The sequence below is a fragment of the Propithecus coquereli genome, unplaced genomic scaffold (assembly GCF_000956105.1).
Source record: "Propithecus coquereli isolate 6110/MARCELLA unplaced genomic scaffold, Pcoq_1.0 Scaffold527, whole genome shotgun sequence".
NCBI classification, from domain to species: Eukaryota; Metazoa; Chordata; class Mammalia; order Primates; family Indriidae; genus Propithecus; species Propithecus coquereli.
Genome location: NW_012151141.1, coordinates 14,745 through 39,431, shown reverse-complemented (window position 1 = coordinate 39,431; position 24,687 = coordinate 14,745). Strand labels below are relative to the sequence as shown.

At 43.7% G+C, this 24,687-nt stretch overlaps 1 protein-coding gene across 1 annotated transcript in view; it reads left to right on the top strand.

Moving 5' to 3' along the window:
- TSHZ2 (teashirt zinc finger homeobox 2) overlaps positions 1-23,825 on the top strand; it is a 263,261-nt gene extending 239,436 nt beyond the window's left edge. Inside the window, exon 2 of the mRNA XM_012656918.1 lies at positions 20,745-23,825. Coding sequence (XP_012512372.1) covers positions 20,745-23,812 — 3,068 coding nt within the window. The 3' untranslated portion in view covers positions 23,813-23,825. The remainder of the gene's footprint in view (positions 1-20,744) is intronic.
- The last annotated feature ends 862 nt before the right edge of the window (positions 23,826-24,687 follow it).

Here is a 24,687-nt window from a genome sequence, read left to right as displayed (position 1 = left end):
AGAAGCTTATTTTCTGCAAGTGCCTTCAGCCCCAGACACGTCTGCAGTCTATTTATGTTTGGCTAAAACAAACGGAATAAACAGTTGAGAGGATATCACTCATACTGTGACGGGAGGGAGAATATAGGGCATTCTTGACATCCCGCATATACAAATCATCGAATGTCTTTCTAACTAGCTGCTCTTGTAAATCAATCCACGCACCCCTTCAGAAAGAATCTGCTGTAAAGTGATTTGACTTCAACTGGCAATAGATGAAGTGGATTATTGAAGAGCTGTTTTTCTTGGGTTATCTACAAAGTCAATGCTAGTCCATCGAGGTGGCCATCCCAGGAGATGGTCCTAGAAGCCACTAAACCCGGGCCTTAGAGAGGAATTAAACACCGGCTGGACACCCAGGAGAGTCTCTAGAGGAGCTAGAAGCAAGGCAGAATACACAAGTGAAGGGTTCATCTGTGGGTAGTTGTGATCTTGGCAATGATCTTCACACTCGTCCTGAGTCATTCAACACGTATTTATTGAGCATTTACTATGTGCCTGGCAGAAGTCTCCTTTTTTGGTTTGTAAGAAATCGCCCAAGCCATATGAAGAGGACACTCTGCAGATAGCATCATTCCTCGCTATTGTGATCATCAGCCTCTACAGGAAAATATAGAGGGACACACACTCGCTATGTGTCACTTACCTGTCAGCTAAGACTTAAACAGCCTTAGAAACTGAAAACCCTATCGAAGGTTCCTGAGTTTTTTAACCATTTGCAGTGAATCCTTGAGACCTGGTCCTACAGGCCATGCAAAACAGTCATTACTGGGCCCATGTTGGTTGTGAGCAATGCCTTTCTCTCCCAGTAATTCATACCTTTTTTTTTTTCATTCAGTCATTTAACACTTATTGAGCCTACCATCTTCTGGCGTCTGAAACAACAGGGGCACCCAGAGGGACGAGCCTGGGCTCCAGGAAGCTCACAGCAGTGGGAGGAGACAGGATAGTCATTGCAACTCGCATCACATTTCTGGTGGGAGCTGAGGTTGCCCAACCAAGAGATTCCTCGGCCGAACATTTCTGCAAAAACCTTCGACGGTATAGCAGGGAAACCCAAATCATTAAGTAAGAATGTTAGTGTTGTTTTAAATACTGAATTAGCCAGAAAGTCTGTGTGATCATAGTCATTAATAATAGCACAATCACTTATGGAGCACTTTCTCTGTGCCAAGCACTGGGTGCGACACTTTTCCCTTTTTCATCCGTTCCACAATTACTGTATTTTATCTAAGCTAAGAGGCCATTCAGTAAGCTGCACTACTTACAGTTTGTAGCACTAAGAAAGAAAAATGCTTATAATTTTATTATAATTAAACCATGACACACTGCTCTCCTGCTATCACTTAGAATTTCTATTTTATGCTTACTGAAAGACTCTTTTAGACTTATTTAAAAGAAGATCTTTACAATGTAACACTCTTGTGTTTATATAAAAAGAAAAGATAAGCAAAATAAATCGGCTAAGGCATTCCTGAAATAGCTTCCAACTGCCCCCGGCAGCCATTTTAAGACACCATTGATTGTAAGGTTCACCCTAATTTCTGAGATGTTAAAATATAAAAGGAAGGTCTTAGAATCAATGAAATGCTGTTTGTAAAGTGTATGCTACGCTCCAGGCTCTGAAAAAACGCTGAAGATACAGCAAAAGGCACAAAGTCCCTGCCCTCATGCAGTCTAAATGGCAGAGTCAAGGACTGAACCATTACACGTGTAATTGTTTGATTGCGAGCTCGATGGGAGCCACCAGCAGAAAAGCCGTGAGACTGTGGAAGAGGAGATCCTGACCTAGTCAGAAGCCCAGGAAAGATCCTCCAAGGGTGAGACCTTTACGCTGAGACTGGAACGTTGATTAGGAGGCAGAAAAAGAATTAAAGGAAAGAAAGAGAACAGTAGCATTTTCTCATTAACTCTTCTCAGTGGCCATATAGCGTTGGTACTGTAATTATCCCCATTTTACAGATGAGGAAACTGAGACTCAGAGAGCTCACGTAACTTGTCTAAGATCACACAGCTGGTAAATGAGAGAGCCAGGATCTTCCTCATGTCAAACAACAAACTGTCCAACTTGTTCAAACAGGCAGACTCGGTTCTTGCTGCATTGAGGGGCGGGGGGTGGAGAGGGGAAAGACTCCCAACCGTAAAGAGACTCTTCAGTGTAAATCCAGACATTATCAAGTAGTTTTAATACTAACAAAGAAAGAAGACCTTATATCACAGACTCCTTATATCCTGGAACCAGGGGCTGCAGTATTATGGGACCAGTGATACAGAAGGATATATTTTAGTAAAAGAACATGCTTTGGAATTTTCTTCCAAGCAATTAAAAAATCCTTAAATGGCTGGATTAAGTAACTTTGGGAAACATATTCGATAACCCTGGTTGTGTATCATTTATAGCCTGCGTGGTTGTAGACCACCCTGGCTGAAAGCATGGGCCCATTAAGTATTGTTCTGATTAGAAGGCATCTCTGCCTTTACTAGAAGTATTTCTGTGTTTCTGCTCTTAAATTTACTTCTATATATAGAACTGCATTGGTTCTGAAAAAGGCTAGCACACTGTTGGAAGTCTGAGAAGCAAGACCACTTCCCGGGACCTACTTTTTATCAGAGAATAGAATGTAGGTACAAACAACCAACCCAGAAAGATTCTGGTGAGTGGATAAGTTTTGCTCACTTTATGGAGTTAAAAATGTCAAAGGTTCTTTAAATATCCGTTGAGTTATTCAACAAATATTTTTTGAATACCTACTATGTGCCATGCACAGGTGCTTACATACAGCATCCAGCCACATAGACAAAGACCCCTGCTCTGTGGAGCTTACAAACGAACAAAGAAAGATCACCATCAACAATAGACAATTCTAGAGTAAGTTAGAAGTTGGTTAAGTGCAGAGGCAAAAGAAAAATAGAACAGTAAAAGGGAATTGGTTGTCCTGAGACGATGGGGAGGCAGGTTGCATTTTCAAATAGGGTGATGGGAGTGAGCTTTGTTAGGAAAGGATATTTAAGCAAAGATGTGAAGGATGTCATTAGGGAAAAGCACAGAGGGAACGGCCAGTACAGAGGCCAAAGATGGGAGGATTTCTGGCTTGTTCAAGAAATAGCAGCAAAGTCAGTACAGCTGGAGCAGAAAACCCAGGAATAAGAGAAAGGATGAGAGACCAAATGGAGAGCCAATGCACATGGAAATCCGAGGGCCACTGCAAGAACGCTGGCGTTTTCTTTGAGTGAGATGAATGTCCCTTTGGGGGTTTTGAGCAGGGAGGTGGCATGATCTGGTGTATCTTTATTCCCACCGCTAAGAGTGTTAAGAAGTGACTTTAAGTAGCAAGGATGGAACCAATTCCTGGAGGATTCAAGGTGGTGAGAGAGGAAAAGCCCAGCTGAGACCATTTCTTACTTTCAGCCCCCGAGACCTACACTTCATAACCTGCCGTCTCATTGCAGAATGTTGAAGTAGGAAACGCTTGGGCCTTGGATCTGTGGGCTTGGTTTCGTGTCCCGCCTCTCCCGGTGTTTACCCGAGAGCCACTTGCGTCTCTTCTGTTAGCCTCAAATCCCTCACCTCTAAAATAAAAGTAAAAATGCCCACCTCCCAGGGTTATTTCTAAAATAAAATGCATCTTTTATTGAATTAATCATACGTATTTATTATATTGTAAACCATACCAGGCACACAGTAGGTGCTTGAAAAATATCAAAAGGGAAGCTCTTCCTTCATACCCTCACCCCAATAGCAAGAGAGAGATTTCATAAAATGCAAATTCTGTCATCTGGAAGCTATTTAGAAGTACAAGCTTTAAGTTGGTTTGCCTGAGTAATTAATTCAAAGTTAAGATTTTATTGGTGAGGTGCCCAGGATTTAGCAACTGAGTTAGTTGAACATGAAAGGTCTTTAACGATAAAAGATAAAATAAAGTCTGTTCTGTTACAGCTCTATATCCCTATAAAGCAGATTAGTTCATTTCTGATTGGAAAGTCAGTCAATGATATGAATATAATGAGAACGCCATGTTGATTCACATGTAATTTTTCCCAACGCATTATTGTTTAGCACTGAGCAACAGTGGCCAAATACAAAGTTCACCAACACAGCTGAGCATAGCAAGCTCCAGAGAACCATCAGTTCCTAAAAGGCCTGTCTTCCTCTTGGCTCCAGCTGACCACATAAGTCTGCCTCAGAAGTCTTATTGTCACCTCTCCCTGGTTTTTAAAAATGTTGACCTGTCTGTCATGCCTTAATTGTACTACCTCCTTAAACTCCTTTCTACCCAACTACAGTCCCTTCTTTATTTACAAGGTGAAGTCTTTTATTTACTATGGCATTCCTTTATTTATTATGAATTGAACACATATTTTGAACTGAACCAGTATTTTTACGATATTTGTTATTGTTTGGTTATTCCCTGCATGCTTAGTTGCTTACTTTTTAAGTGGTCTAATCCTAACCTTATTTTTCCCTTAAGTGCTATAATTTTGACACAAAGCCTTGCAAAATGCAAGGTTTGCTTAGGAAGATGCATTGCATTAGAGCAGAAACACGCACACCTCTGCTGTCCACGGCGGTGTAAGGCGGGGCATAGTTGGAAACTGACATGTGCGTGAGTTCATGAGCTGGAGCTCACAGCCGGGAGAGGCGCTGGCTCTGGAGTCCTAATGAGCTCACTTCAAAGCTGGAGTCTCCCAATTTCTGGGTATGTGGCCTTAGGAAAGTTGTTTAACCTCTGGAAGGCCACGGTTCTTCGTCTTCAAAAATGGAACTAATAATATTACCCACACCATTGCAGTGTTTTGTGGCTAAACTAAAACAACCCACATGAAGCAGTGACTAAGGGGCAGCTATTGGAATATCGTACACATAGACGCCGTCTGTAAGCAGACAGGGTTCTGATGAAGTGGTATAGAATATGTCGTCTTCGCAGCAAAATGAGGTCAGATGGAAGTCTCAAAATCAATGCCTCTAATTGATTGAAACAGAACTGGTTTTGTGTGTTGGGAACTCAGCTTAACTCTCTGAATCACGCACAGCTGAGTGATGGTAGAAGCCTCCAAACCAAAGAGAGAAGAATGTTGTTCTCTGGTGTTTCACTCCCTGCAACTGGATGACTGGCCCAAACCCAGCTGATTTGTGCAAGATGATATTGAGTATACACATATGCCTGTGTGTGTGTGTGTGTTTGGGTGTCTTTCTTCTGCATATGAAAAATACAGCTGAAGAAAAGATAATGCTCCACGGCTGGAAAAGATGGGATCGTTTGTAAGTGGCTTGTTAAAGTGCACATCATTTTCCTGATCAGCGGTAGCGAGGCTGCATCTTTAAGAGCTGATGTGATTTATCATGTTATTATATATTTAGGGACTTTTTGAAAATGCTGTTATTTACTCAACCGACTGTGTATATAGACTATTTAAAGCAGATTTTTGATCCAGTAGACTGTACCAGCCCCATCTATCGTCTCAATGAGCACGCGGGGATCTTAAATACGCAGATTATTGACACGATAGACTGTGCGCACCGCAGACATTCTCTGGACGGGTACAATCAAGTCACTGGGGGACGATATGTTTCTAAAAACCATTTCCAAGGTAGACTCTTACATGTAGCACAGCTCTGTGCAAAATTGTACGTCTGGATGGAGGGGACTTCGGCTTCGAAGGGAAATTTTTAGTTTCCAGAAATAGGGTGTTCTTATTAGCGTACCTTGGTGTTCTGCCCTTTGGTCTATGAACATATAAATAATAACATCTCCCTTCTACTGAACGCCACACAATGCCACCAAGAGTTTGAGCTCGTTTTACTCTGACGTGTGAAGAAGACACTCTGTTCGAGCTAGTTACAAATTCGTTCTTTGGTTCGGAGTGTGTATTGAGCACCATTTGTCAGACAGTGGGGTCTTTGATTGCAAGCAACAGATATTATCTTTGGCAAACTTGAGTTAAAACAAGGAATTTGTTGGGAGGAATTTGGCAATGTCTAAGACATTTTGCTTGTCACACCTGTGGGTGGGGACGCTCCTGGCATTTGTTCCCCACCGTGGGCCCCATTGGCAGGAGCGCCCTCTGTCATCGGGTGGACCCACCCTGACCATTTTTCCATCTTTCAGTTGAATTCATCTTTGAGTCAGCATTCAGATTCCATGGAGCAAGAGTTTAATTGGCCAAGCAGGTGTCCTGTGCCCATACTAACACACACACACACACACACACACTCACACACAAATGCCAACCAAAAAGGGAAAGAAAGGAGAAAGTCCTCAAGTTTTTGTTTCGCCTTAAATCATCAGATATGTAAACACACACACATGCACACACAGCACACATACAGGTTATCTGGATTGTTCTTGTTGGAAAACAGTCCAGATGCACTGGAGTCTTATAAAATTAAACTCCCAGGGGCCAGAGTCTATGCTGTGCCATTTCCTTTGCAATGTACCTGTACAGGAGCAGATTTATACAGCCTAGATCTGACCATGTCATTCTTACCTCAGTCCCAAGCTGATCTCATGCCTTAAAAAATAAAATAAGCTAAACTACCTACTTTAACATAAAGAGGGGGGAATGGGTGATTTCCATGATTAACTCACCCAAATGGCAAAAACAGAAGGGCAGGGCACCCTTGCCAAGGTGGCCCACAGTGGGGAATGGATGGTGGTTAGACAAAAACTGGAAATAGTTACCTCAAGAACTGTGCTTAGCACTAAGGACAAAGCAATGAATGAGACAGATAAGTGCCTGCATTTGTGGGCTCATGTTCAAATCGAGGAGAAAGATTTCTGATGCAGGGTCTCTCAGCCTTGGCACTATTTATTGACATTTGGGCTGGATCAGTCTTTTCTGTGTGGGGCTGTCCTGTGCATTGTTGGATGTTTAGCAGCATCCTTGGTTTCTACCCACTAGATGCCAGGAGCACCCCTACCCCTAGGTGTGACAACGAAAATGTCTCTAGACATTGCCAAATGCCCCCAGGAGGCAAAATTACCACCCGTAGCTGAGTCACAAAGGTCATGACAGACAATACCACTGGAAGGAGGGGTGGGATCCCAAGTGTGTCCCTAGTTCAGTGTCCTCAAGGGAAGCTGGGACCCTCCCTGGGTAAATGCTCCCTCTGCTGTTCTGTTTAAGTAAGATTCTGGAGTTCTGGCTATGCGCAAGATCGTACGTAATCATGGAATACCAAGCAGGCAAGGAGAGATGACAGCACTTACGGAGTCCTTACCATGTGCCCAAACACTCTTGATGCTGGGCACACAAAGATAAACACTGATACCCGCCTTGCTCTTAAAGAGCTTACCATCTGGGACGTGAGATCAAGAATCACAATTCAATTTGTCCAGTGGTAGAGAAGGCCTTGGGGAGGAGATGGCATTTGAAGTGGGCGTGGAAATTGAAAGAGCTAATGTGCAAGTAACAATGGATTAGATGCTTGACTATGCATCCTAATCCCAAATTCTACAGTAGTGACCTTCTTTTTTTTTATTTTCTTTTTTTTTTTTTCATTTTCTTTTTTTTTTTTATTTCAGCATATTATGGCGGTACAGATATTTAGGTTACGTATGTTGCCCTTGCCCCCCCACCCCAAGTCCGAGTTTCAAATATGTCCATCTTTCGGGTGGAGTAGTGACCTTCTTAGCATCAGGGAAAATTAGTGGACAGAATGATGAAAGGAGATTACCTTGTACTTTGTCAAACCAAAAAAATATACAATATTTTCCCATAATAATTGTTAGGGGCTAAAGAATATATGCACCAAGGAACGAAACAATGTGTATCATACTAAATGTGAGGACATAGCAAGGCTAATTTGCACATATTGATAAAAATGTATCTAATTTGTAAAGTAACCACTACACAAAACTATGAAATGTGCGTAGCCTAATTAGATGTATTAGGAAGCTCTCAGCTGCAAGTAACCCACCCCAATCGTAAGCAGTGAAGGGGATTATTTGTTCAATAAATTTCAAAGTACAAACACATCAACTTTCAGGGAGAGTTGGATCAAGGTTGCAATTTTCTTGGCTCTGTGCTCTTACACCTGTTAGCTTAGTTCTCAGGCGGCCTTCCCTCATGCTAATGAACTTGCTAGCAGTTTAGGAGATTATATGCTCATGTATGAGAACAGGAAAAAGGAAAGGGAGAAACCCTTGCTTTCTTAACTGTCAAATTAAACGGAGAATGCCAATCACCTATTGGTTTAGATTAGTTTTGAATTATCTAAATAAGCCACTAGAGCAAGGGGATTGGCTTAGACAAGCCAGGGTCCACATGGACCTGGGGTAGGGCCAATCCCACACTATAATGTATCCTAGAACACTGATGGTCTTTTCAGCATTGCCCAAGAATTAGAACATTTCAATTTTAAATATTTATAAGTAATTACCAATGTCCTCTTTGAATCTATCTTTAAGTATAACTACAAATTCTCTTTATATCTCCTAATAGTCATTCAAAGGTGTTAGAGGCTGCATATAAGAAGATGCTTTTCTAATAATTAAGCCCATGCCTAATAATTCTCATCCAAGTCAGAAAGAAACATCTGGTCCTTTTGTTGTTGTTGTTGTTGTTGTTGTTGTAATTTCTCCAAGAAAAGAAAAATGATCTTTTACTCCCCAAAGCAAATTAAACAATAAGCTGCATATTTTGTTAAGAAAAATAGACATATAGGTATTATTTTTTAGAGAATTCAACTTTTATGAGGGTGGTTTGGGAGCTGGCTGAGAACTAACATCAGAATAGTTAAAGAGCAAAGAGAAATACCCCCCAAAAGGAAAATGAAACAGAAAAAAAAGCCAGAAAGGATATTAAGGGCAAGACAGTGGATGTTTTATGAACGATCTATTGGTGCTCACCATTGGAAGATATTAAATCACCAAATGGTTCTGCCTTCTCCTGCTCTGTCCTCCTGGGAGAATAACCAACTTGGTACTATTAATATTTGGGGGTGATGCCAACATAGTGACCTAAAGCCATTTTCTATTTACCCATTCCTCCTTTGTAGGAAAGAACAGAGAAAAAATGACAAGCCTTGAAAATATCATTCTTAAACTAGCCCCAACCTAAAATCGAAGGGTCAAAAAAACCCTGGAGAATTTTCCACTAGATTATTCAAGCTGTCGATTCAAAAAGATCGAAGACCTCTGGATCTCCCAGAATTTGGGCCATTTCCAAGAACTGCTTCATCCAACCGTCCAGTCCGGTTTTGGCCCCAGCTCAGACTTGCTGTTTTATATAAGTTGGTTCGTTTAAAAGCTGACCTAGTTAATTAAGAACTGAAATAGGTCAGGATTTATTTGGCAGAGTTACTGGAGTTGTTTAGAAATGCTAATCCCTTTTATCATTAATTTTTTTGTTTGTTTCTTTCTTGTAGTATAAAAATACCCAATCTGATAAGGAGATTTAAATAAATCCAGAAGGAATTGGTTGAGAATAATGCTAGGAGCCTGATGAATTTTTCTTTTCAGCTCAAACTTGAAAGAATAAATACTAAAAATCCTGAGAAATCCAACCCCATAACGTTGCTCTTTAAGACTAGGTTTTTGTTCTTGTAATCACAATGGAAGGGCACATGTGTTGAGTGCTTATTTTCAACAGGCATTCTGAGTTTTTTTCTAGTTATTTAATTTTCAAAATGATCTTTGAGGCAGGTACTATTATGATCATCTCCAATTTGTAGGTGGAGAGACTGAGGCCCACAGAGGTTGTTAGTTTGTTCCAGGTGACAGTGTAGGACGTGGCAGAGGTGGGATTCGGACCCAGGCAGGCTTGTTCCAGACTTTGCGCTCTTCAATCCTATAACACCCTCGAGGGTGGTATACACACTTTCTCCTCTATTTCTCCTTTAATAATAGTTTTCTCTGTGCAGCCCCCTGCTTCACTGACAACTGGAGAGTGCATGAATATTACCCTTCGCTTCAGCTGAACTTGACTTTGCAGCATCTCTAAGCTCCTGACATATTGGGCTGAAAAATTCTGTGAGTGGGGGCAGTCCTGTGCATGGTGGGCTGTTTAGCAGCATCCCTGGCCTCTACTTAACCCACTAGATGTTAGCAGCACCCCATTTTCTAGTTGTAACAACCAAAAACGTCTTCAGACATTGTCACGTCTCCCAGAGGTTGCAGTGGGGGGGGGCCGGGACAAAAATCACCCCTAGTGAAGAAACACTGAGTTCTGGTGTGATAGTGACCCAGCTGGCTCCTGGGGTCACATGTTCTTCTATAGAAACTTGCTGCCATAATATGACCTCATAAACTCAGTGACCCTAAAGTGCAAAGGTGAGATAAGAGATTCAGCCTTTACATTTTTATAGGGCATGAGTTCTTGGTTTGCCTCATGCCAGATGAACGTAAGTTAAATTGTAGGGTTTGAGGCAAGAAGAAGCAGAGTGTAAGAAATCTCAGAACTGAGGGCCCCTGAGTTCTGGCACCACACCTTTACCTGACTTCGTCCGCCTCCCAGGGGGACCAGCCCACACGATGAGTTTAAGCCCCTGCGTGGACACCTCAACCATCCAAAGTAATACTCTGTGAAAACAGATTTTGTTGTTGTTGTTCTCTGTGGCTTGAAAACAAATTGAGACCAACGAGTAAAGTCTAAGTTCATTAGATAGAAAACCATGCTTCGCTGATGCAATCGCTCACTCATTCATTTGTGGATCCAACCATTCATTTATTTATTCATATATTCAACAAACAGTTGCACGAGGTTGGCCATGGATAGCAGTGGGTACAGTGCGGAGCCAGGCAGATTCGACCTGCCCTCAGGGAGCTTACGGTCTTATTGAAAAGATAGGCAGTCTAGTAGATAGGGGAATGAAATAATGGTGAAATGAGATAAGGACTATACAAAAGGGTAAAATGGGGTCTGAGACAGAAAATAACTTTGGCTGTTGATATTTGGGAGGAGTGAAGGGGGGTACGGTGATCAGGGGTGACCCCTCTGAAAGGGAGCATTGGAGCTGACCTTAAGGGGCTGAGAAAGACTCAGATATGGGAAAAGTGGGAGGTTTGCATGTAGGAGAAACAGAATTTCAAGGGCCTTGAAGAAGGAAAGAATTTGAAGAATTCTGGCTTTCAGGTACTAAGCAAAGGAGACGGGGGTGGCATAGGTGTGATACGGAAACCAGGTAGGCCACCTCAGGGATGACCCACAGAGTGTGGAACCAGAGCCAAGGGAAGCCACTGAGGGGCTTCCACGGAGGAATCTGAGTCTGCAGCTCCTTGTTGCCGCCGTGCAGGTAAACGGGCCGCAGGAGATCAAGAGCGGCCACCAGTGAGGAGGCCACAGCATTTGCCTGAGAGGAGGTGAGGTTGGCCTGTGCAGGGTGGTGGTGTGGAGACGGAAGACACTGTGCAGAATTTAGGTTCATTTCGGAAGTAGAATCGACATCTCTGGCTGATGAATTAGATCCAGAGAGCGAGGGAAAGGGGTGAATCCCGCCTAGATGCTAGAGTCCAACAGACCCAAATTCAAGTCCGAGTTCAGCCATGTGCCGCTGGAGAAGTGATTAACATTCTCTGCGATTTGATTTCATTACCTGTAAAGATGGAATTGAAAAGACAGGTAGCGCTACCGCTGGGGTCAAACAATGTAATACGGATAAAGCAAGTAGCCCACGGGTTCTTACTTATAAGTTGGCTCTCGGTGGAAATTAGCTATTAGTATGTTTTAAAATAGGGAAGAAGCAGCCTCACAGCTGGGAGTTCCCTGTCGCTGAAGATGTTCAAGTATATATACGCTGAGCAGTTAGTTATTTGACTGAAGTGTTGATTAAAGAGCCATCACGAAAGCTTGAACTGAAAGGTCTCCCAGTTCTTAGATCTGAACAGATCGTACCATGGCGGAAACACGGCTCAGCTCCTAACAGGGAGGGATAGAAAGGTGTGTGGTGGCAGGGGTCATGTCGGTGAAGAGTCCAACATGAGGATGAGTTGGAAGGTCAAATCTGAGTCACCGAAGGATACCAAGGCCAGGAAACCCTTCCCTGACTGAGGAATGGGCCCAATGACATCAAAGGTCTTTCCACCTCAGACTTCTGTGATTCTTCCAGAGACAGCAAAGACTTTTCACGAGAAAAGCGAGGGCCAGACGGCTCTGACAGTGCCAATTTAGCTTCTCTGAGGGAACTGTGGGCTTTTTTCTTTCTGTCTTTCTTTCTTCTTAATGGGAAGTAGTCATAGCCATGAACTTAGCAAAAGAAGCAGGTTAAAATTTGTCCATTCTTAGCTAATGCAGTTAGACGTTTTCGAGAAAAGGCAATGAGAAGTGGTCATGATCCATTATCTGCATGAAATATTTCAGAGGAAGAAGCGGTATTTGCCAAAAAAAAAAAAAAAAAAAAGGAAAGAAAGAAAAGATGTTTGACTTCAAGCCAGGCAAGAAAGAAACAAGATCACCTTCTAGCTCTGTGGGATGGCTGTGCTAATGATGTTATTTCAAGTAAAATTGGAATATATGTCTGAAAAAATACAGATGGTGCATCGGCTTCATATACTTTCTGAAGGTCGTTTTGGACAATGATTCACTGTCCCTTTTCTTGGCAAAAAAAAAAAAACAAAACAACTTTGCAGTCTTGGAAAGAATTATGTATGTGTGAGTGTGTTTATATATCCTTATGTGGAAAAGAATGTATAGAAAGTAAGTATGCACATTTTGCTGAAAATAGTTGCTACCACTTGGAAAGTCAAAGCTTAAAAATCTTAATTTGATAGGGAAGTCTCAGTCCTATTGTGTAGTTTCTTTGTTCCTGTTTCGTTTCACTTTGTTTTCTCCTTTGTTCCTGATTTATGGCTCTCTGGGTGTGAGGATAATATAAGGAAAATGATTTCTAAACTGGAGCTACCAAAAAGCTTATGAAGTAGTCCCCTTCTCACCCTTCTCCATGAATATTTTCTCACTCTGCTTTTTTAAATTGTCACCAAGACATGTCCCAATAATAATACATGCTGGACTGAAAATCTAGGTAGCTGAATATAAAGCATTTTTCTTGGAGACCTTCTGCTTTGAGCATTAGTCATCTCTCTCGGTGCAAAGCCCGAGGCCTCTGTAAAAGACCTTTTTCCCTCAGATGGTGGGTTGCTTTATTTCTTGAAGATTGCAGACATTATCATTATGGGTAATGACCTAATAACTTGCTTTTTGATGTTTGCACATCACTTCTACGGAAGTTTCCGGCACACATACCACTGGCTTCTTGTGCAAGTGATTTAATATTAAATAACAAACCCCAAACTGGAGGAAGCTCTTTTCTCATGCATGACACATGCAAAGCTGATTCTTATCTAATGTGAATACCATCTAAAAGCTGTTGGCTTGGAGTAAGATTTAGGGATAACAAGGAATGCCAAAGTCAACTGATTTCGGCCGTCTGTGGCTTCAGGTTGAAGACCAGGAGGTACAGTGTCTAGAAAGTGCCTAGAACAGGGCTGAGAATTTGGAAGGTAGTCCTACGACCTTGGTATTTCATATACTTCACCATATTCAGTACTCCCAACAATCTTATGAAGTAGATACTATTATTATTCCCATTTTATAGATGAGGAAGCTGTGCCTTTGAAAGTTTCAGTAATTTTTCCAATATCACATTAAGCAGTAAGTGGCAGGTCTAAACCAAGTTCTGCCTAATCCCAAGACCAAGGGCCATGTGATCTATTCATTCACTGATCAGCCCTTGAATCAGCGATTTTTTTCTCTCTCAATCAGTGTTTCCCAGTATAAAGCGGAAACAACTATCTGAGCCACAGGCATTTAGTCTTTTGGTCTCTGGAGCACAAAGGGGCTGGAAACCCTCAAAATTATATTCTCTTCGCAAAGCTGGTTCCCACACACACTTATGAACACAGGCATAGAACAGTAGATTGCTAAATAACTAATTAACAGTTTTGCAATTTACATCAGGGCTTCGCAAACTTTCTTGAGCATATGAATCCCCTAAGGACCTTGTTAAAAGATTCTTATTCCACAGTCTTGGGGTGGGGCTGAGTCTGCATTTGGAACAAGCTCCCAGGTGATGCTGTCATTCAGCCAAGGACCATACCTGAAAAGGGAAGGGCTTACAAATACCCTTTCTCTTCCACTCTTCCTTTGTCCTGACAGAACCCCTTAGACAGGCGGGTTTGGGGTTACTTCTATTTGGGATTGACAGATGGAGAGACTAAGATTAAAAAGCTGACATGAGAGAGAACCAGAGAAGCATTCCAGGTTCTCTAGCCCCCGTGTCTCCCTGGTTCCAAGGTTGCGACATATTTGGTTTCATCTGCCTGGTTTGGCCAAACAAAACATCTGGCGCCCCTAGACCCCATGACGCTTCCTTGAGTAGCAGCTGTGCTCTTTTGGTGTGGCATAAGCTTTCCAGGTGTCCACAGCCCCACAATGTCACTCTGTCTAGCTCAGTGTCCGTTGTTATGAGTCTGCAGCTGAGGATTGATTTTCTTCCACTGGCCTCCCTCGCCCGCTTAAGTCACTGTCTTCCTCCAGTAATGCGTGACCTCTTCACGACCTCTTTCTCCCCAACCTCAGTGTCCAGCTTCTCCCCATAACTCATCTTTCTACTCTCCTTGGCCTTAGAAGACCTGCTGTGATGGAAGTCCCGATGAAACTCTACTGAAGTATCTTGCATGTGGTAGCTGCAGAATAAATATTTCTTGATTAAATGCATAAACAGATGAACCGCAAGGCGATGACAGAGTATCCACTTCCCGTGACTTAAACTAGCTGAGACCTTTTTTGCTGATGACCAAGACATGGAGAAGTCACAAAGCGTGATTAGAAAACCGTTTGATAGTCCAAATAGCCGTGGCGATGGTCCCAGAAAGTGCCGACGAGAGTGCACCACGTCTGTGGACATTCCTTTCCATGCAGACCCCACCTGATATGCATGTAAAACATTCCGAGTAGCTGAGCGGTCTTCAGGAAATTTTTTAAAAAGAGATGCTGTGGGTTTTGACCTCCAGAAAGCTCCCTATGTGTCTCCACAGAGTACTACGGGCTCGGGGTAAGCTCCCCTGTCCTCGCCCACAACAAGCTCCAACAGTCCTTGAAACAAAGGGCTCCGTTTGTTTGGTTGTGACATTCAGACAGAGGGGGGAGCGAGCCCTTCTCTCTTGATCTGTGTATGTAAGCCACACTTAGTGACCAAGTTACATATGGCATGGCAGGGATAAAAGGCCATATACCATGAATTGTGTTTTTTCCTTTGAAAATTTTCCTGTTTAGAAATATGCATGAACTTAGATAACGTCTCCAGACTGCACGTATGCTGGGTCTTGGCTCGGGGCACCTGCGTTCTCCGTAAGTGAAGTCTGTGCTCGGGAATGGTGTCCGGGACTCCCACACACCTCTCACTTGCCACCTCCTGAAACGAAGCACAGGCAGATTCTTCGAGGCAGCCCTTCGAGAGGCCTCGTTCTGGGCCTGGCCACCACTGAAAATAACTCGGCTCCCTTGAACACGAAATCCTGTATCTCTTTACTCAGCCTGCCAACAAGAGTGCCAATTAGTGCCAATAATAATATACATATTAACAGACTTTTAGACCACAGTCACCGAAACACTAGAGTCCTGACAGGGAGGCCTTATTCCGAGTCATCACTTAGCATACCTACTGGGTTCCTGGCAAGAAACTCTCGCGATCCTATCATTTACGTCTGCCTTGCACGCTGTGGCATCTCTGTGTGATTTTAAACTGTCATTTAGTGGGGTAGATTGGTGAAAATGATCCTGTCACCATCGGATATGTTTTTAAATGAGGTCTTGGTTGAATTCTGGTTTACTTTTCAAAAATCAGCCTCCTTGAGTTCTCAATTGTTCTTGAGTTAGAACTGTTCCACCTCTTCTGCCATTTTTTAAACTGTCACTATTTTTACTGTAAACACTACTGTGAATCTTCAAGGCAACTACAAAAACGTATGCCTCGCAAAAATCTGATATCTCACATCATACCACCCATGAATTATTTTACACACTTCCATTTAAATTGTTCTGACTAGAAGTTTTTGGAACAATTGAGATTTTTAAAACAATTGTTTCTTTTTTTGTTTTTAACCTTTAATATGAAAGGAAATTTCTAAAATGTAAGAGTTCATTTCTAAATTTTACCCACACACTATTATGGTAACGAGTTTGCAGCATATATAATGTTTTTCCCCAGTAATAATTCTCCTTTTTTAAATGAGGTGTTCGGGAGACGACGACTCTAATATTTGTGTAACATGTGCCGTGGAACAGCTACTGGACTTTAGCATGACAAAATCAGTTCCTACTTTCAAAGTCACCATGTGTGAATCTTTGTTGAATCCAAGTCTGTTCACATTAAGAGCATAGTTTCTGATGCTTTGCAGTCTTGTTGCTGATTTGCAGTCCTCATACTTACAAGTGTAAATCTGTAGCTCAGAGAGGTTGAGCAACAAGAAAGTTGGTGGCTGGGTTGCTCTGCAAAGAGGATTTATGGGGATATTCTGGTTTTATCATTGAGAAAAGCTGATGAGGATGGTTTTAGTTCACATTTGATCTATATGGGCACCCATAAAGGGGGTCAGTTGCACTGCTGAGGAGTGGAGCCAGAGTTTGCAGCTGGAATAATCCGCTTCCATTGTATAATCATTCATTCATTCATTCATTCAAATCATTTGTAGACATTATTCTGTGCCAGGATGCAATCTGAGTGCTCTGTCTTCATGGGGGTAGATATTTTAACTTTACCCTCAGTGGGGGGAGACAACCAATCAATAAACAAACAGGCTAATTTCAGAGTCTGATAAATGCTACCAGGATTATAGTAGGTCGGTCGATGTGACCAAGAGTTACATGGAGAAGGGGAGACTGATCAGAAAAGCCCCTCTGAGAAGGGGCCACTGGAGCTGAGACCTGAAGGATGCAAAGGAGACAACTATGGGATGGTGCAGAGGGAGAACTTTGTAGTCAGAGAAATCTGCAGTGGCAGAGAGCCACAGTCAAGAAAAGGATGAGCAGGTTCAAGGAGCAGCAAGGAGGCCATTGTGTCTCAGGCACGGAGAGCAGGTGGTGAGTGCTCGGAGATGAGGCAGGGAGGTTGGCTGGGGCCAAATCCTGCAAGTGCTTCTAGCCCTGCTAAGGGTTGGGACTTTATTAGAAATCCAACAGAAAGACGTTGCAGGAGTTAAAACAGAGGAACATCATGACCTAGTCCATTTTACAAAGAATGTTCTAGCAGTTCTCTCAAGAGCAGACTGTGGGAAGTAGAAGCCTGTTGTCCAACCTAGTGGACAATATGGTGGCCCAGTCTAGACTGGTGGCATGGAGTGGAGGAGAAATGGTCTCTGGAGTCTGTCACTCAGTCGGAGAACTGACCGGGCTTGCTCATGAGTCAGTTGTCCTGGAAATGGGGACGTTTCATGTGGCCAGAGTCAGGCAGTGGGAAGGGACAGAACTAGAAATTTAGGTTGGAAAAGGGAATTTTTGCCACTACGAAGTTGGATCTTCAACCCAAAATCAACAAGGAGGTTCTACAGGGAAGAATTCTTTCTTACTGTGCCCTGGCATAATTGTGATAGTTTTCTTCTGTTACATAAGTGTTCATAAGAATAAACTTGCCACTCCTCCACTTATACCAAGATTTACAGATGATGCAATCTTATTAAACAAATCATCGATGGGGAGAGACAAACAGATACTCAGTATACACCCAGGTCGCCCATATTCTGGCTGCCTTCCCTCCCTCGCCTCCACCGCCGGTGGCAAACAAAATCACTTAAGTCAAGTGAACAGTTTTAAATGTATAATATTGAAATGTGTTTTTTAAAAACTCCCTGGAACCTGCAGCCATTGTTAAAATACACTCAGTTTGACGGCTGCTTTGGCACTTTTTGTATGAGGCTTTTCAATGCATTCCCTTATCGGGTGCATGAGATTTAGTCTGTTCTGCAGAGGAAAGCAGACAAAAAGGGTCTCTCAGCACGAGTTACTCTTCTGTAAAGGTTATAGTAAACATGTCAATGCCTAATTAAGCAGAAAATTTTATCTGTATTGTCGGGGAGGTGTTTGCTGTCTCCGATTTTTCTTCTGGGAAATCCATTTAGAAGGACAAAGTGGATTTGTGAGGTTGAGCTGGTCCGGAAAACTCAGCTTCCAAATGTCAGCAGGGAGAAAAAAAGAACACTTCTTTTCTCCTTGTTTGAAAATGACTATATTGGCTGGGTAGATTGTGCGTGTGCGTGCATGCATGCATATATATTTCATCAACACATACACAAAATAACATGAATTATTTCCCAACTTCTTGCTAAGTGTCAGGCATGGTGCTAGGCCCTGAAAACACTGAGATGAATAAAACCCAGCAACACACGCAGCCAATTAAGATGACGGAAAGCCCTCCTTCCCAACCCCCAGATTTCTTCACTTGCTCTACGTGCATATGTGTGCCCACACACGCCACACACTTTGTCGCTGTGATCACATTGCCCACAGGTGTGGTCGCTGTGTGTCTTAGCCTGGAACAGTCCTGCCTGATGCTTGGTGACCCAGTATAGGTCTTAGAGTAATAGCACCCTCTTCATTCTCAGAAGGGACCCTGTTTGATTGACAAAATTTTCCTGATTCCTTGGAGTGTTTTACTTGCTTCAGTAACAACTTTTGTTTATTAATTTTATAACATAGACTTTCTCAGGGAACCTAATGGGATAACGATTTTTGAAAACATACAAATTAATCCAGAAAAAAAATATGACGATAATAATAGGAATAGTCTAATTTGGTTATTTTAAACTTAAAGTTTTCTTGCAAGTAGTAGTGACCACTTATTAATGGTTGACTAGATTGTGTAGTTTTAGTTTTTTTCAAATCAATTTATGGACCTAGAGACCAGCAAAGTCAATTTAATGAAAAATCCACCTCAACCTGCTGGGAAAGCAAAAACCCCACGCCGATAACAATAAATTAAGGAACGTAACCATCAAACTCGTGTCTAGGCTGAATTTTTATACTTCACCTTGTTCTATGGTATCATGCCCTTAAAATCGTGGGCTCTTGTCTCCGAGGCAGTTGTCTATTTAGTGACGCTTCAGTGAAATTCTACTGCTTAACCTTTAACCTTTGGGTCTCCTGAAAGTTTTCTTATTCATTGGGTTGGTAATAGAAAGGGAGTGGAGCCTCCTTGGGTTCTCTCATCAGACAGACTTGGGTTTACGTCACGGCTCTGCAATACGAGCTGTGTGGCCTTGGGTGAATTTCTTTACCTTGAAGTCTTAAATTTCTTTCCCCACCTGGAAATGAAAATAATAATAGTACCTACTTCACGTGGATATTAGATGAAATGAAAGAATGTGTTTTTGTAGTGGTTCGCTTAGCTCCTAGGAGAGAGTAAGTGCTCAATAAATATTCCCCTTCTGCAGCAACAGTGGGATTTGGAGTTCCTGACTACAGTAGCTGCCTTATTCTTAACAAAGCCCTCATCTCTTTTAACTCCTCTGCTTGCCTCACAGGACAGACGTCCAATGTATGACCGTCCCTTTTCCAAGCATTATCCTAGGTGACTGGGAACAACAGAATCTGCCCTAGGGTTTTTCTCGAGTAGCCACCTGCCACTGAGAGAAGACATAGAAGCTCATGAGGAAAATATTACATTGAGCTCATGCAGGCCTTGCAAATCTAAGACTGGTTCTCCTTTTCCTTGGTACCTCTTTGGTTGCACTTTATCCACATGGCTCTGAAAAGGCCAGATGAGGAAAATGAGCCCGTGGACATAAATAGTCACCTTCCCCATCTTCGTTGATGGATTTTTGCCCATTAATTCCCTTTGCATCCACTCTCTGATGTCTTCATTTTCCCTATGCAATTACTGGTCCTAAATCCTCTCAGAGAAGGGAAAGCATGCATTCCCAATAGCATTTCACATCTACAAATCAAACGTATAATTGGCATCTCATGACGGGTACCCACAAATCACGGAGCATTTGAAATTACAGGCACAAGATCGAGAGGGCATTTTCAGCCTTGTCTGGAAAGGTCTTCATAAACCTGTTGGAGAATAATAGGATAGTCACCAAATCTCCCATTCTAACACCATTTGCTATTATTTTTAAATCATTATATTTGCTGAGCATACATAATTTTTCAACTCTCAATGGAAGATTTTATTTGCATACCCCATAATCTCTCTTCCTGCTGTGTGATTCTCTACAAATAAAAATGTTATAGCAAAAAAGACACTCGCTATTAAAAATATAATGGCTGTTCATCCAAATTACTTCTGAGCACTCTGAAATGATTGATTTAGATGATTATATACCAATATACCCAAGTTTCTTGGTAAACCTTGCCACCGAGATGCCAAAGGTCAAGTCTTAGTTCGCTCATCAGCCGGCATTAATCCCTGCAGAGATGCGGCTTTGGTAGGATTTACATTTCAGTCCAGCTTTCCTAAAAGTCACACGCATGAATCTAGCAACTGTCCCATTACAGGAAAATTAGAATGATATTCCTTAAATGTGAAAATTATTAACTTGGGATTCTGGGCATTTATAAAGAATTATGATTCCTGCCAATTAAAAAAAAAAGGCAGTCGATGGCACAAAAGACATCATTTGGCTTTTTCCTGTCTCCGTTGCGCACAGTTCATAAAAGTGTAGATTAAATTGCTGTTCCGTTCGCCACGAGAAACACTTAGTCTAAGTGGGAAAATTGGAATGGAATATGGAACTGTTATTGTTATTTCAACTTTTCTCCTTCTCTTGCAGGCTATGCCCAGGAGGAACAGCTGAAAGAAGAGGAAGAAATAAAAGAGGAAGAGGAAGAGGAGGAGGACAGCGGTTCTGTAACTCAGCTTCAGGGTGGCAATGACACAGGGACAGATGAGGAGATAGAAACAGGCCCAGAGCAGAAAGGCTGCTTCAGCTACCAGAACTCTCCAGGAAGTCATTTGTCCAATCAGGATGCCGAGAACGAGTCTCTGCTGAGCGATGCCAGTGATCAGGTGTCGGACATCAAGAGCATCTGTGGCCGAGATGTGTCAGACAAGAAAGCGAACACTCACCCCAAGCTTCCAAGCGAAGCACACAATTGCATGGATAAAATGACGGCTGTCTATGCCAACATCTTGTCTGATTCCTACTGGTCAGGCCTGGGCCTTGGCTTCAAGCTGTCCAATGCTGAGAGGCGGAATTGTGACACGCGCAATGGCAGCAACAAGAGTGATTTTGATTGGCACCAAGACGCTCTGTCCAAAAGCCTGCAGCAGAACTTGCCTTCTAGATCCGTCTCGAAACCCAGCCTGTTCAGCTCGGTCCAGCTGTACCGGCAGAGCAGCAAGATGTGCGGAACCGTGTTCACGGGGGCCAGCAGGTTCCGCTGCCGGCAGTGCAGCGCGGCCTACGACACCTTGGTCGAGCTGACCGTGCACATGAACGAGACGGGCCACTATCAAGATGACAACCGCAAAAAGGACAAACTCAGACCCACGAGCTATTCAAAGCCCCGGAAAAGGGCTTTCCAGGATATGGACAAGGAGGATGCTCAGAAGGTCCTGAAATGTATGTTTTGTGGCGACTCCTTCGATTCCCTCCAAGATCTGAGCGTCCACATGATAAAAACAAAACATTACCAAAAAGTGCCTTTGAAGGAGCCAGTACCAACCATTTCGTCGAAAATGGTCACTCCGGCGAAGAAACGCGTCTTTGATGTCAACCGGCCATGTTCCCCCGATTCGACCACAGGGTCGTTCGCAGATTCTTTTTCCTCCCAGAAGAACACCAGCTTGCAGGTGAGCGCCAACAACCGCTACGGCTACCAAAACGGCGCCAGCTACACCTGGCAGTTTGAGGCCTGCAAGTCCCAGATCTTGAAGTGTATGGAGTGTGGAAGCTCGCACGACACCTTGCAGCAGCTCACCACCCACATGATGGTCACAGGTCACTTTCTCAAGGTCACTAGCTCTGCCTCCAAGAAAGGGAAGCAGCTGGTGTTAGACCCACTGGCAGTGGAGAAAATGCAGTCCTTGTCAGAGGCCCCAAACAGCGATTCCCTGGCTCCCAAGCCGTCAAGTAACTTGGCGTCTGACTGTGCAGCCTCTACGACCGAGTTAAAGAGAGAGAGTAAAAAAGAAAGGCCAGAGGAAGCCGGCAAGGATGAGAAAGTCATAAAAAGCGAGGACTATGAAGATCCTCTGCAAAAGCCTTTGGACCCCACAATAAAATACCAGTATCTGAGGGAGGAGGATTTGGAAGATGGCTCCAAGGGTGGAGGGGACATTTTGAAATCTTTGGAAAATACAGTCACCACAGCCATCAACAAAGCCCAAAATGGGGCTCCAAGCTGGAGCGCGTACCCCAGCATTCACGCAGCCTACCAGCTGTCGGAGGGCACCAAGCCGCCTCTGCCCGTGGGATCCCAGGTCCTGCAGATCCGACCTAATCTCACCCACAAGTTGAGGCCGATTGCACCCAAGTGGAAAGTCATGCCACTCGTTTCTGTGCCCACAAACCTGGCCCCATACACGCAAGTCAAGAAGGAGTCGGAAGACAAAGATGAAGCCGTGAAGGAGGGTAGGAAAGAAAGTCCCCATGAAGAGGCCTCGTCTTTCAGCCACGGTGAGGGGGACTCTTTCTCCAAAAGTGAAACGCCTTCAGAATCCAAAAAGCCGGAGCCATGTCCCCTGAAGGAAGAGGACAAGCTGATGAAAGAGTGTGGCGAGAAGGAGAAACCCCAGCCCCTAGAGCCCACGTCGTCTCTTAGCAACGGCTGTGCCCTGACCAGCCACCCCGCGGGCCTCCCGTGCATCAACCCGCTCAGTGCCCTGCAGTCCGTCTTGAACAATCACCTGGGCAAAGCCACGGAACCCTTGCGCTCGCCTTCCTGCTCCAGCCCGAGCTCAAGCACAATTTCCATGTTTCACAAGTCCAGTCTCGGCGTCATGGACAAGCCGGTGTTGAGTCCCGCCTCCACGAGGCCGGCCAGCGTGTCCAGGCGCTATCTATTTGAGAACAACGACCAGCCCATCGACCTGACCAAGTCCAAAAGCAAGAAAGCCGAGTCCTCGCAAGCACAATCCTGCACGTCCCCGCCTCAGAAGCACGCTCTGTCTGACATCGCCGACATGGTCAAGGTCCTCCCCAAAGCCACCACCCCAAAGCCCGCTGCTTCTTCCAGGGTCCCTCCCATGAAGCTGGAGATGGATGTCAGGCGCTTCGAGGATGTCTCCAGCGAGGTCTCGACTTTGCATAAAAGAAAAGGCCGGCAGTCCAACTGGAACCCTCAGCATCTTCTGATTTTGCAAGCTCAGTTCGCCTCCAGCCTCTTCCAGACATCAGAGGGCAAGTACCTGCTGTCCGATCTGGGCCCACAAGAGCGTATGCAAATCTCGAAGTTTACAGGACTTTCCATGACCACCATCAGCCACTGGCTGGCAAACGTCAAGTACCAGCTTAGGAAAACGGGGGGGACGAAATTTCTGAAAAACATGGACAAAGGCCACCCTATCTTTTATTGCAGTGACTGCGCCTCCCAGTTCAGAACCCCTTCTACGTACATCAGTCACTTGGAGTCTCACCTGGGTTTCCAAATGAAGGATATGACCCGCATGGCAGTGGATCAGCAAAGCAAGGTGGAGCAAGAGATCTCCCGGGTATCGTCGGCTCAGAGGTCTCCGGAAACAATAGCTGGTGAAGAGGACACAGACTCTAAATTCAAGTGTAAGTTGTGCTGTCGGACATTTGTGAGCAAACATGCGGTAAAACTCCACCTAAGCAAAACGCACAGCAAGTCACCCGAACACCATTCACAGTTTGTAACAGACGTGGATGAAGAATAGCTCCGCAGGTATGGGTTTGCTGCCAGGCGATTGTGACAGTAGCCTTGGGAGGAGCTTCTGGAGGGGAGACAGGTCTGCTTAGAGGCAGCTAACGTCTCCCAGTGCCAAGCAGGAGAGTAGCTTGCTGGAGTAGGACTTGTTTTTATGAAAGATCAGAGCGTGAGAAATAAGCCCTAACCATCTCTCAAGTCCTCCAGTTTAGAGTTGAGGACTAGAATAAAATGAGTTTAGAGAGATGACGTTCACAGATTACTGCTTCTTCTAGGCCTTCACTATACATGATCCCCTGAGTTTCCCAAGGCAACCTCCAGCGTCCAGCCAAGGGTACCCCTCATTTTAATTAATAAGCACTAACTTCTCTCACCATTCCATTTCACCACCCATCTGTCCATAGCAACGCCAATGACTTATAAAGTGATGAAAAGGTGAGCGGCAGAATAAAGATGGGACAGTTGCTAGAAGCGCTCACTCTGCAGAGATTTCTTAATCAGCTCATGAATAGCTTAAAGTTGCCCTTATTATTGTTACTTGTAATTAATGCTTTTTGCAGCTTACTTTTAGCAATTGCCACCTTGCACCCCCTTCCCTTGGCTTCTTTCCTGCGTTGAGTTTCCCATGAAAGAGCGCGTGCCCTTGACAATGGCCGCAAACCACCCTTCTCTGCAGAACATTGAGATGGAAAGAGAAGAAGCTTATTTTCTTCTCTCATTTTTTTTTTTTGCTTTTCTTGAGGATAGACTAATATCAGAGTCTACCTTTAACAAAGATAGATGCAATGCATGCCTTTGAGATTTTATTTTATGCAAACAAATGGCTTTCTGTACACCTCTCGTACAGGTGCATGTACAATGTGCATGGGGGTCTCACAGCTTCAA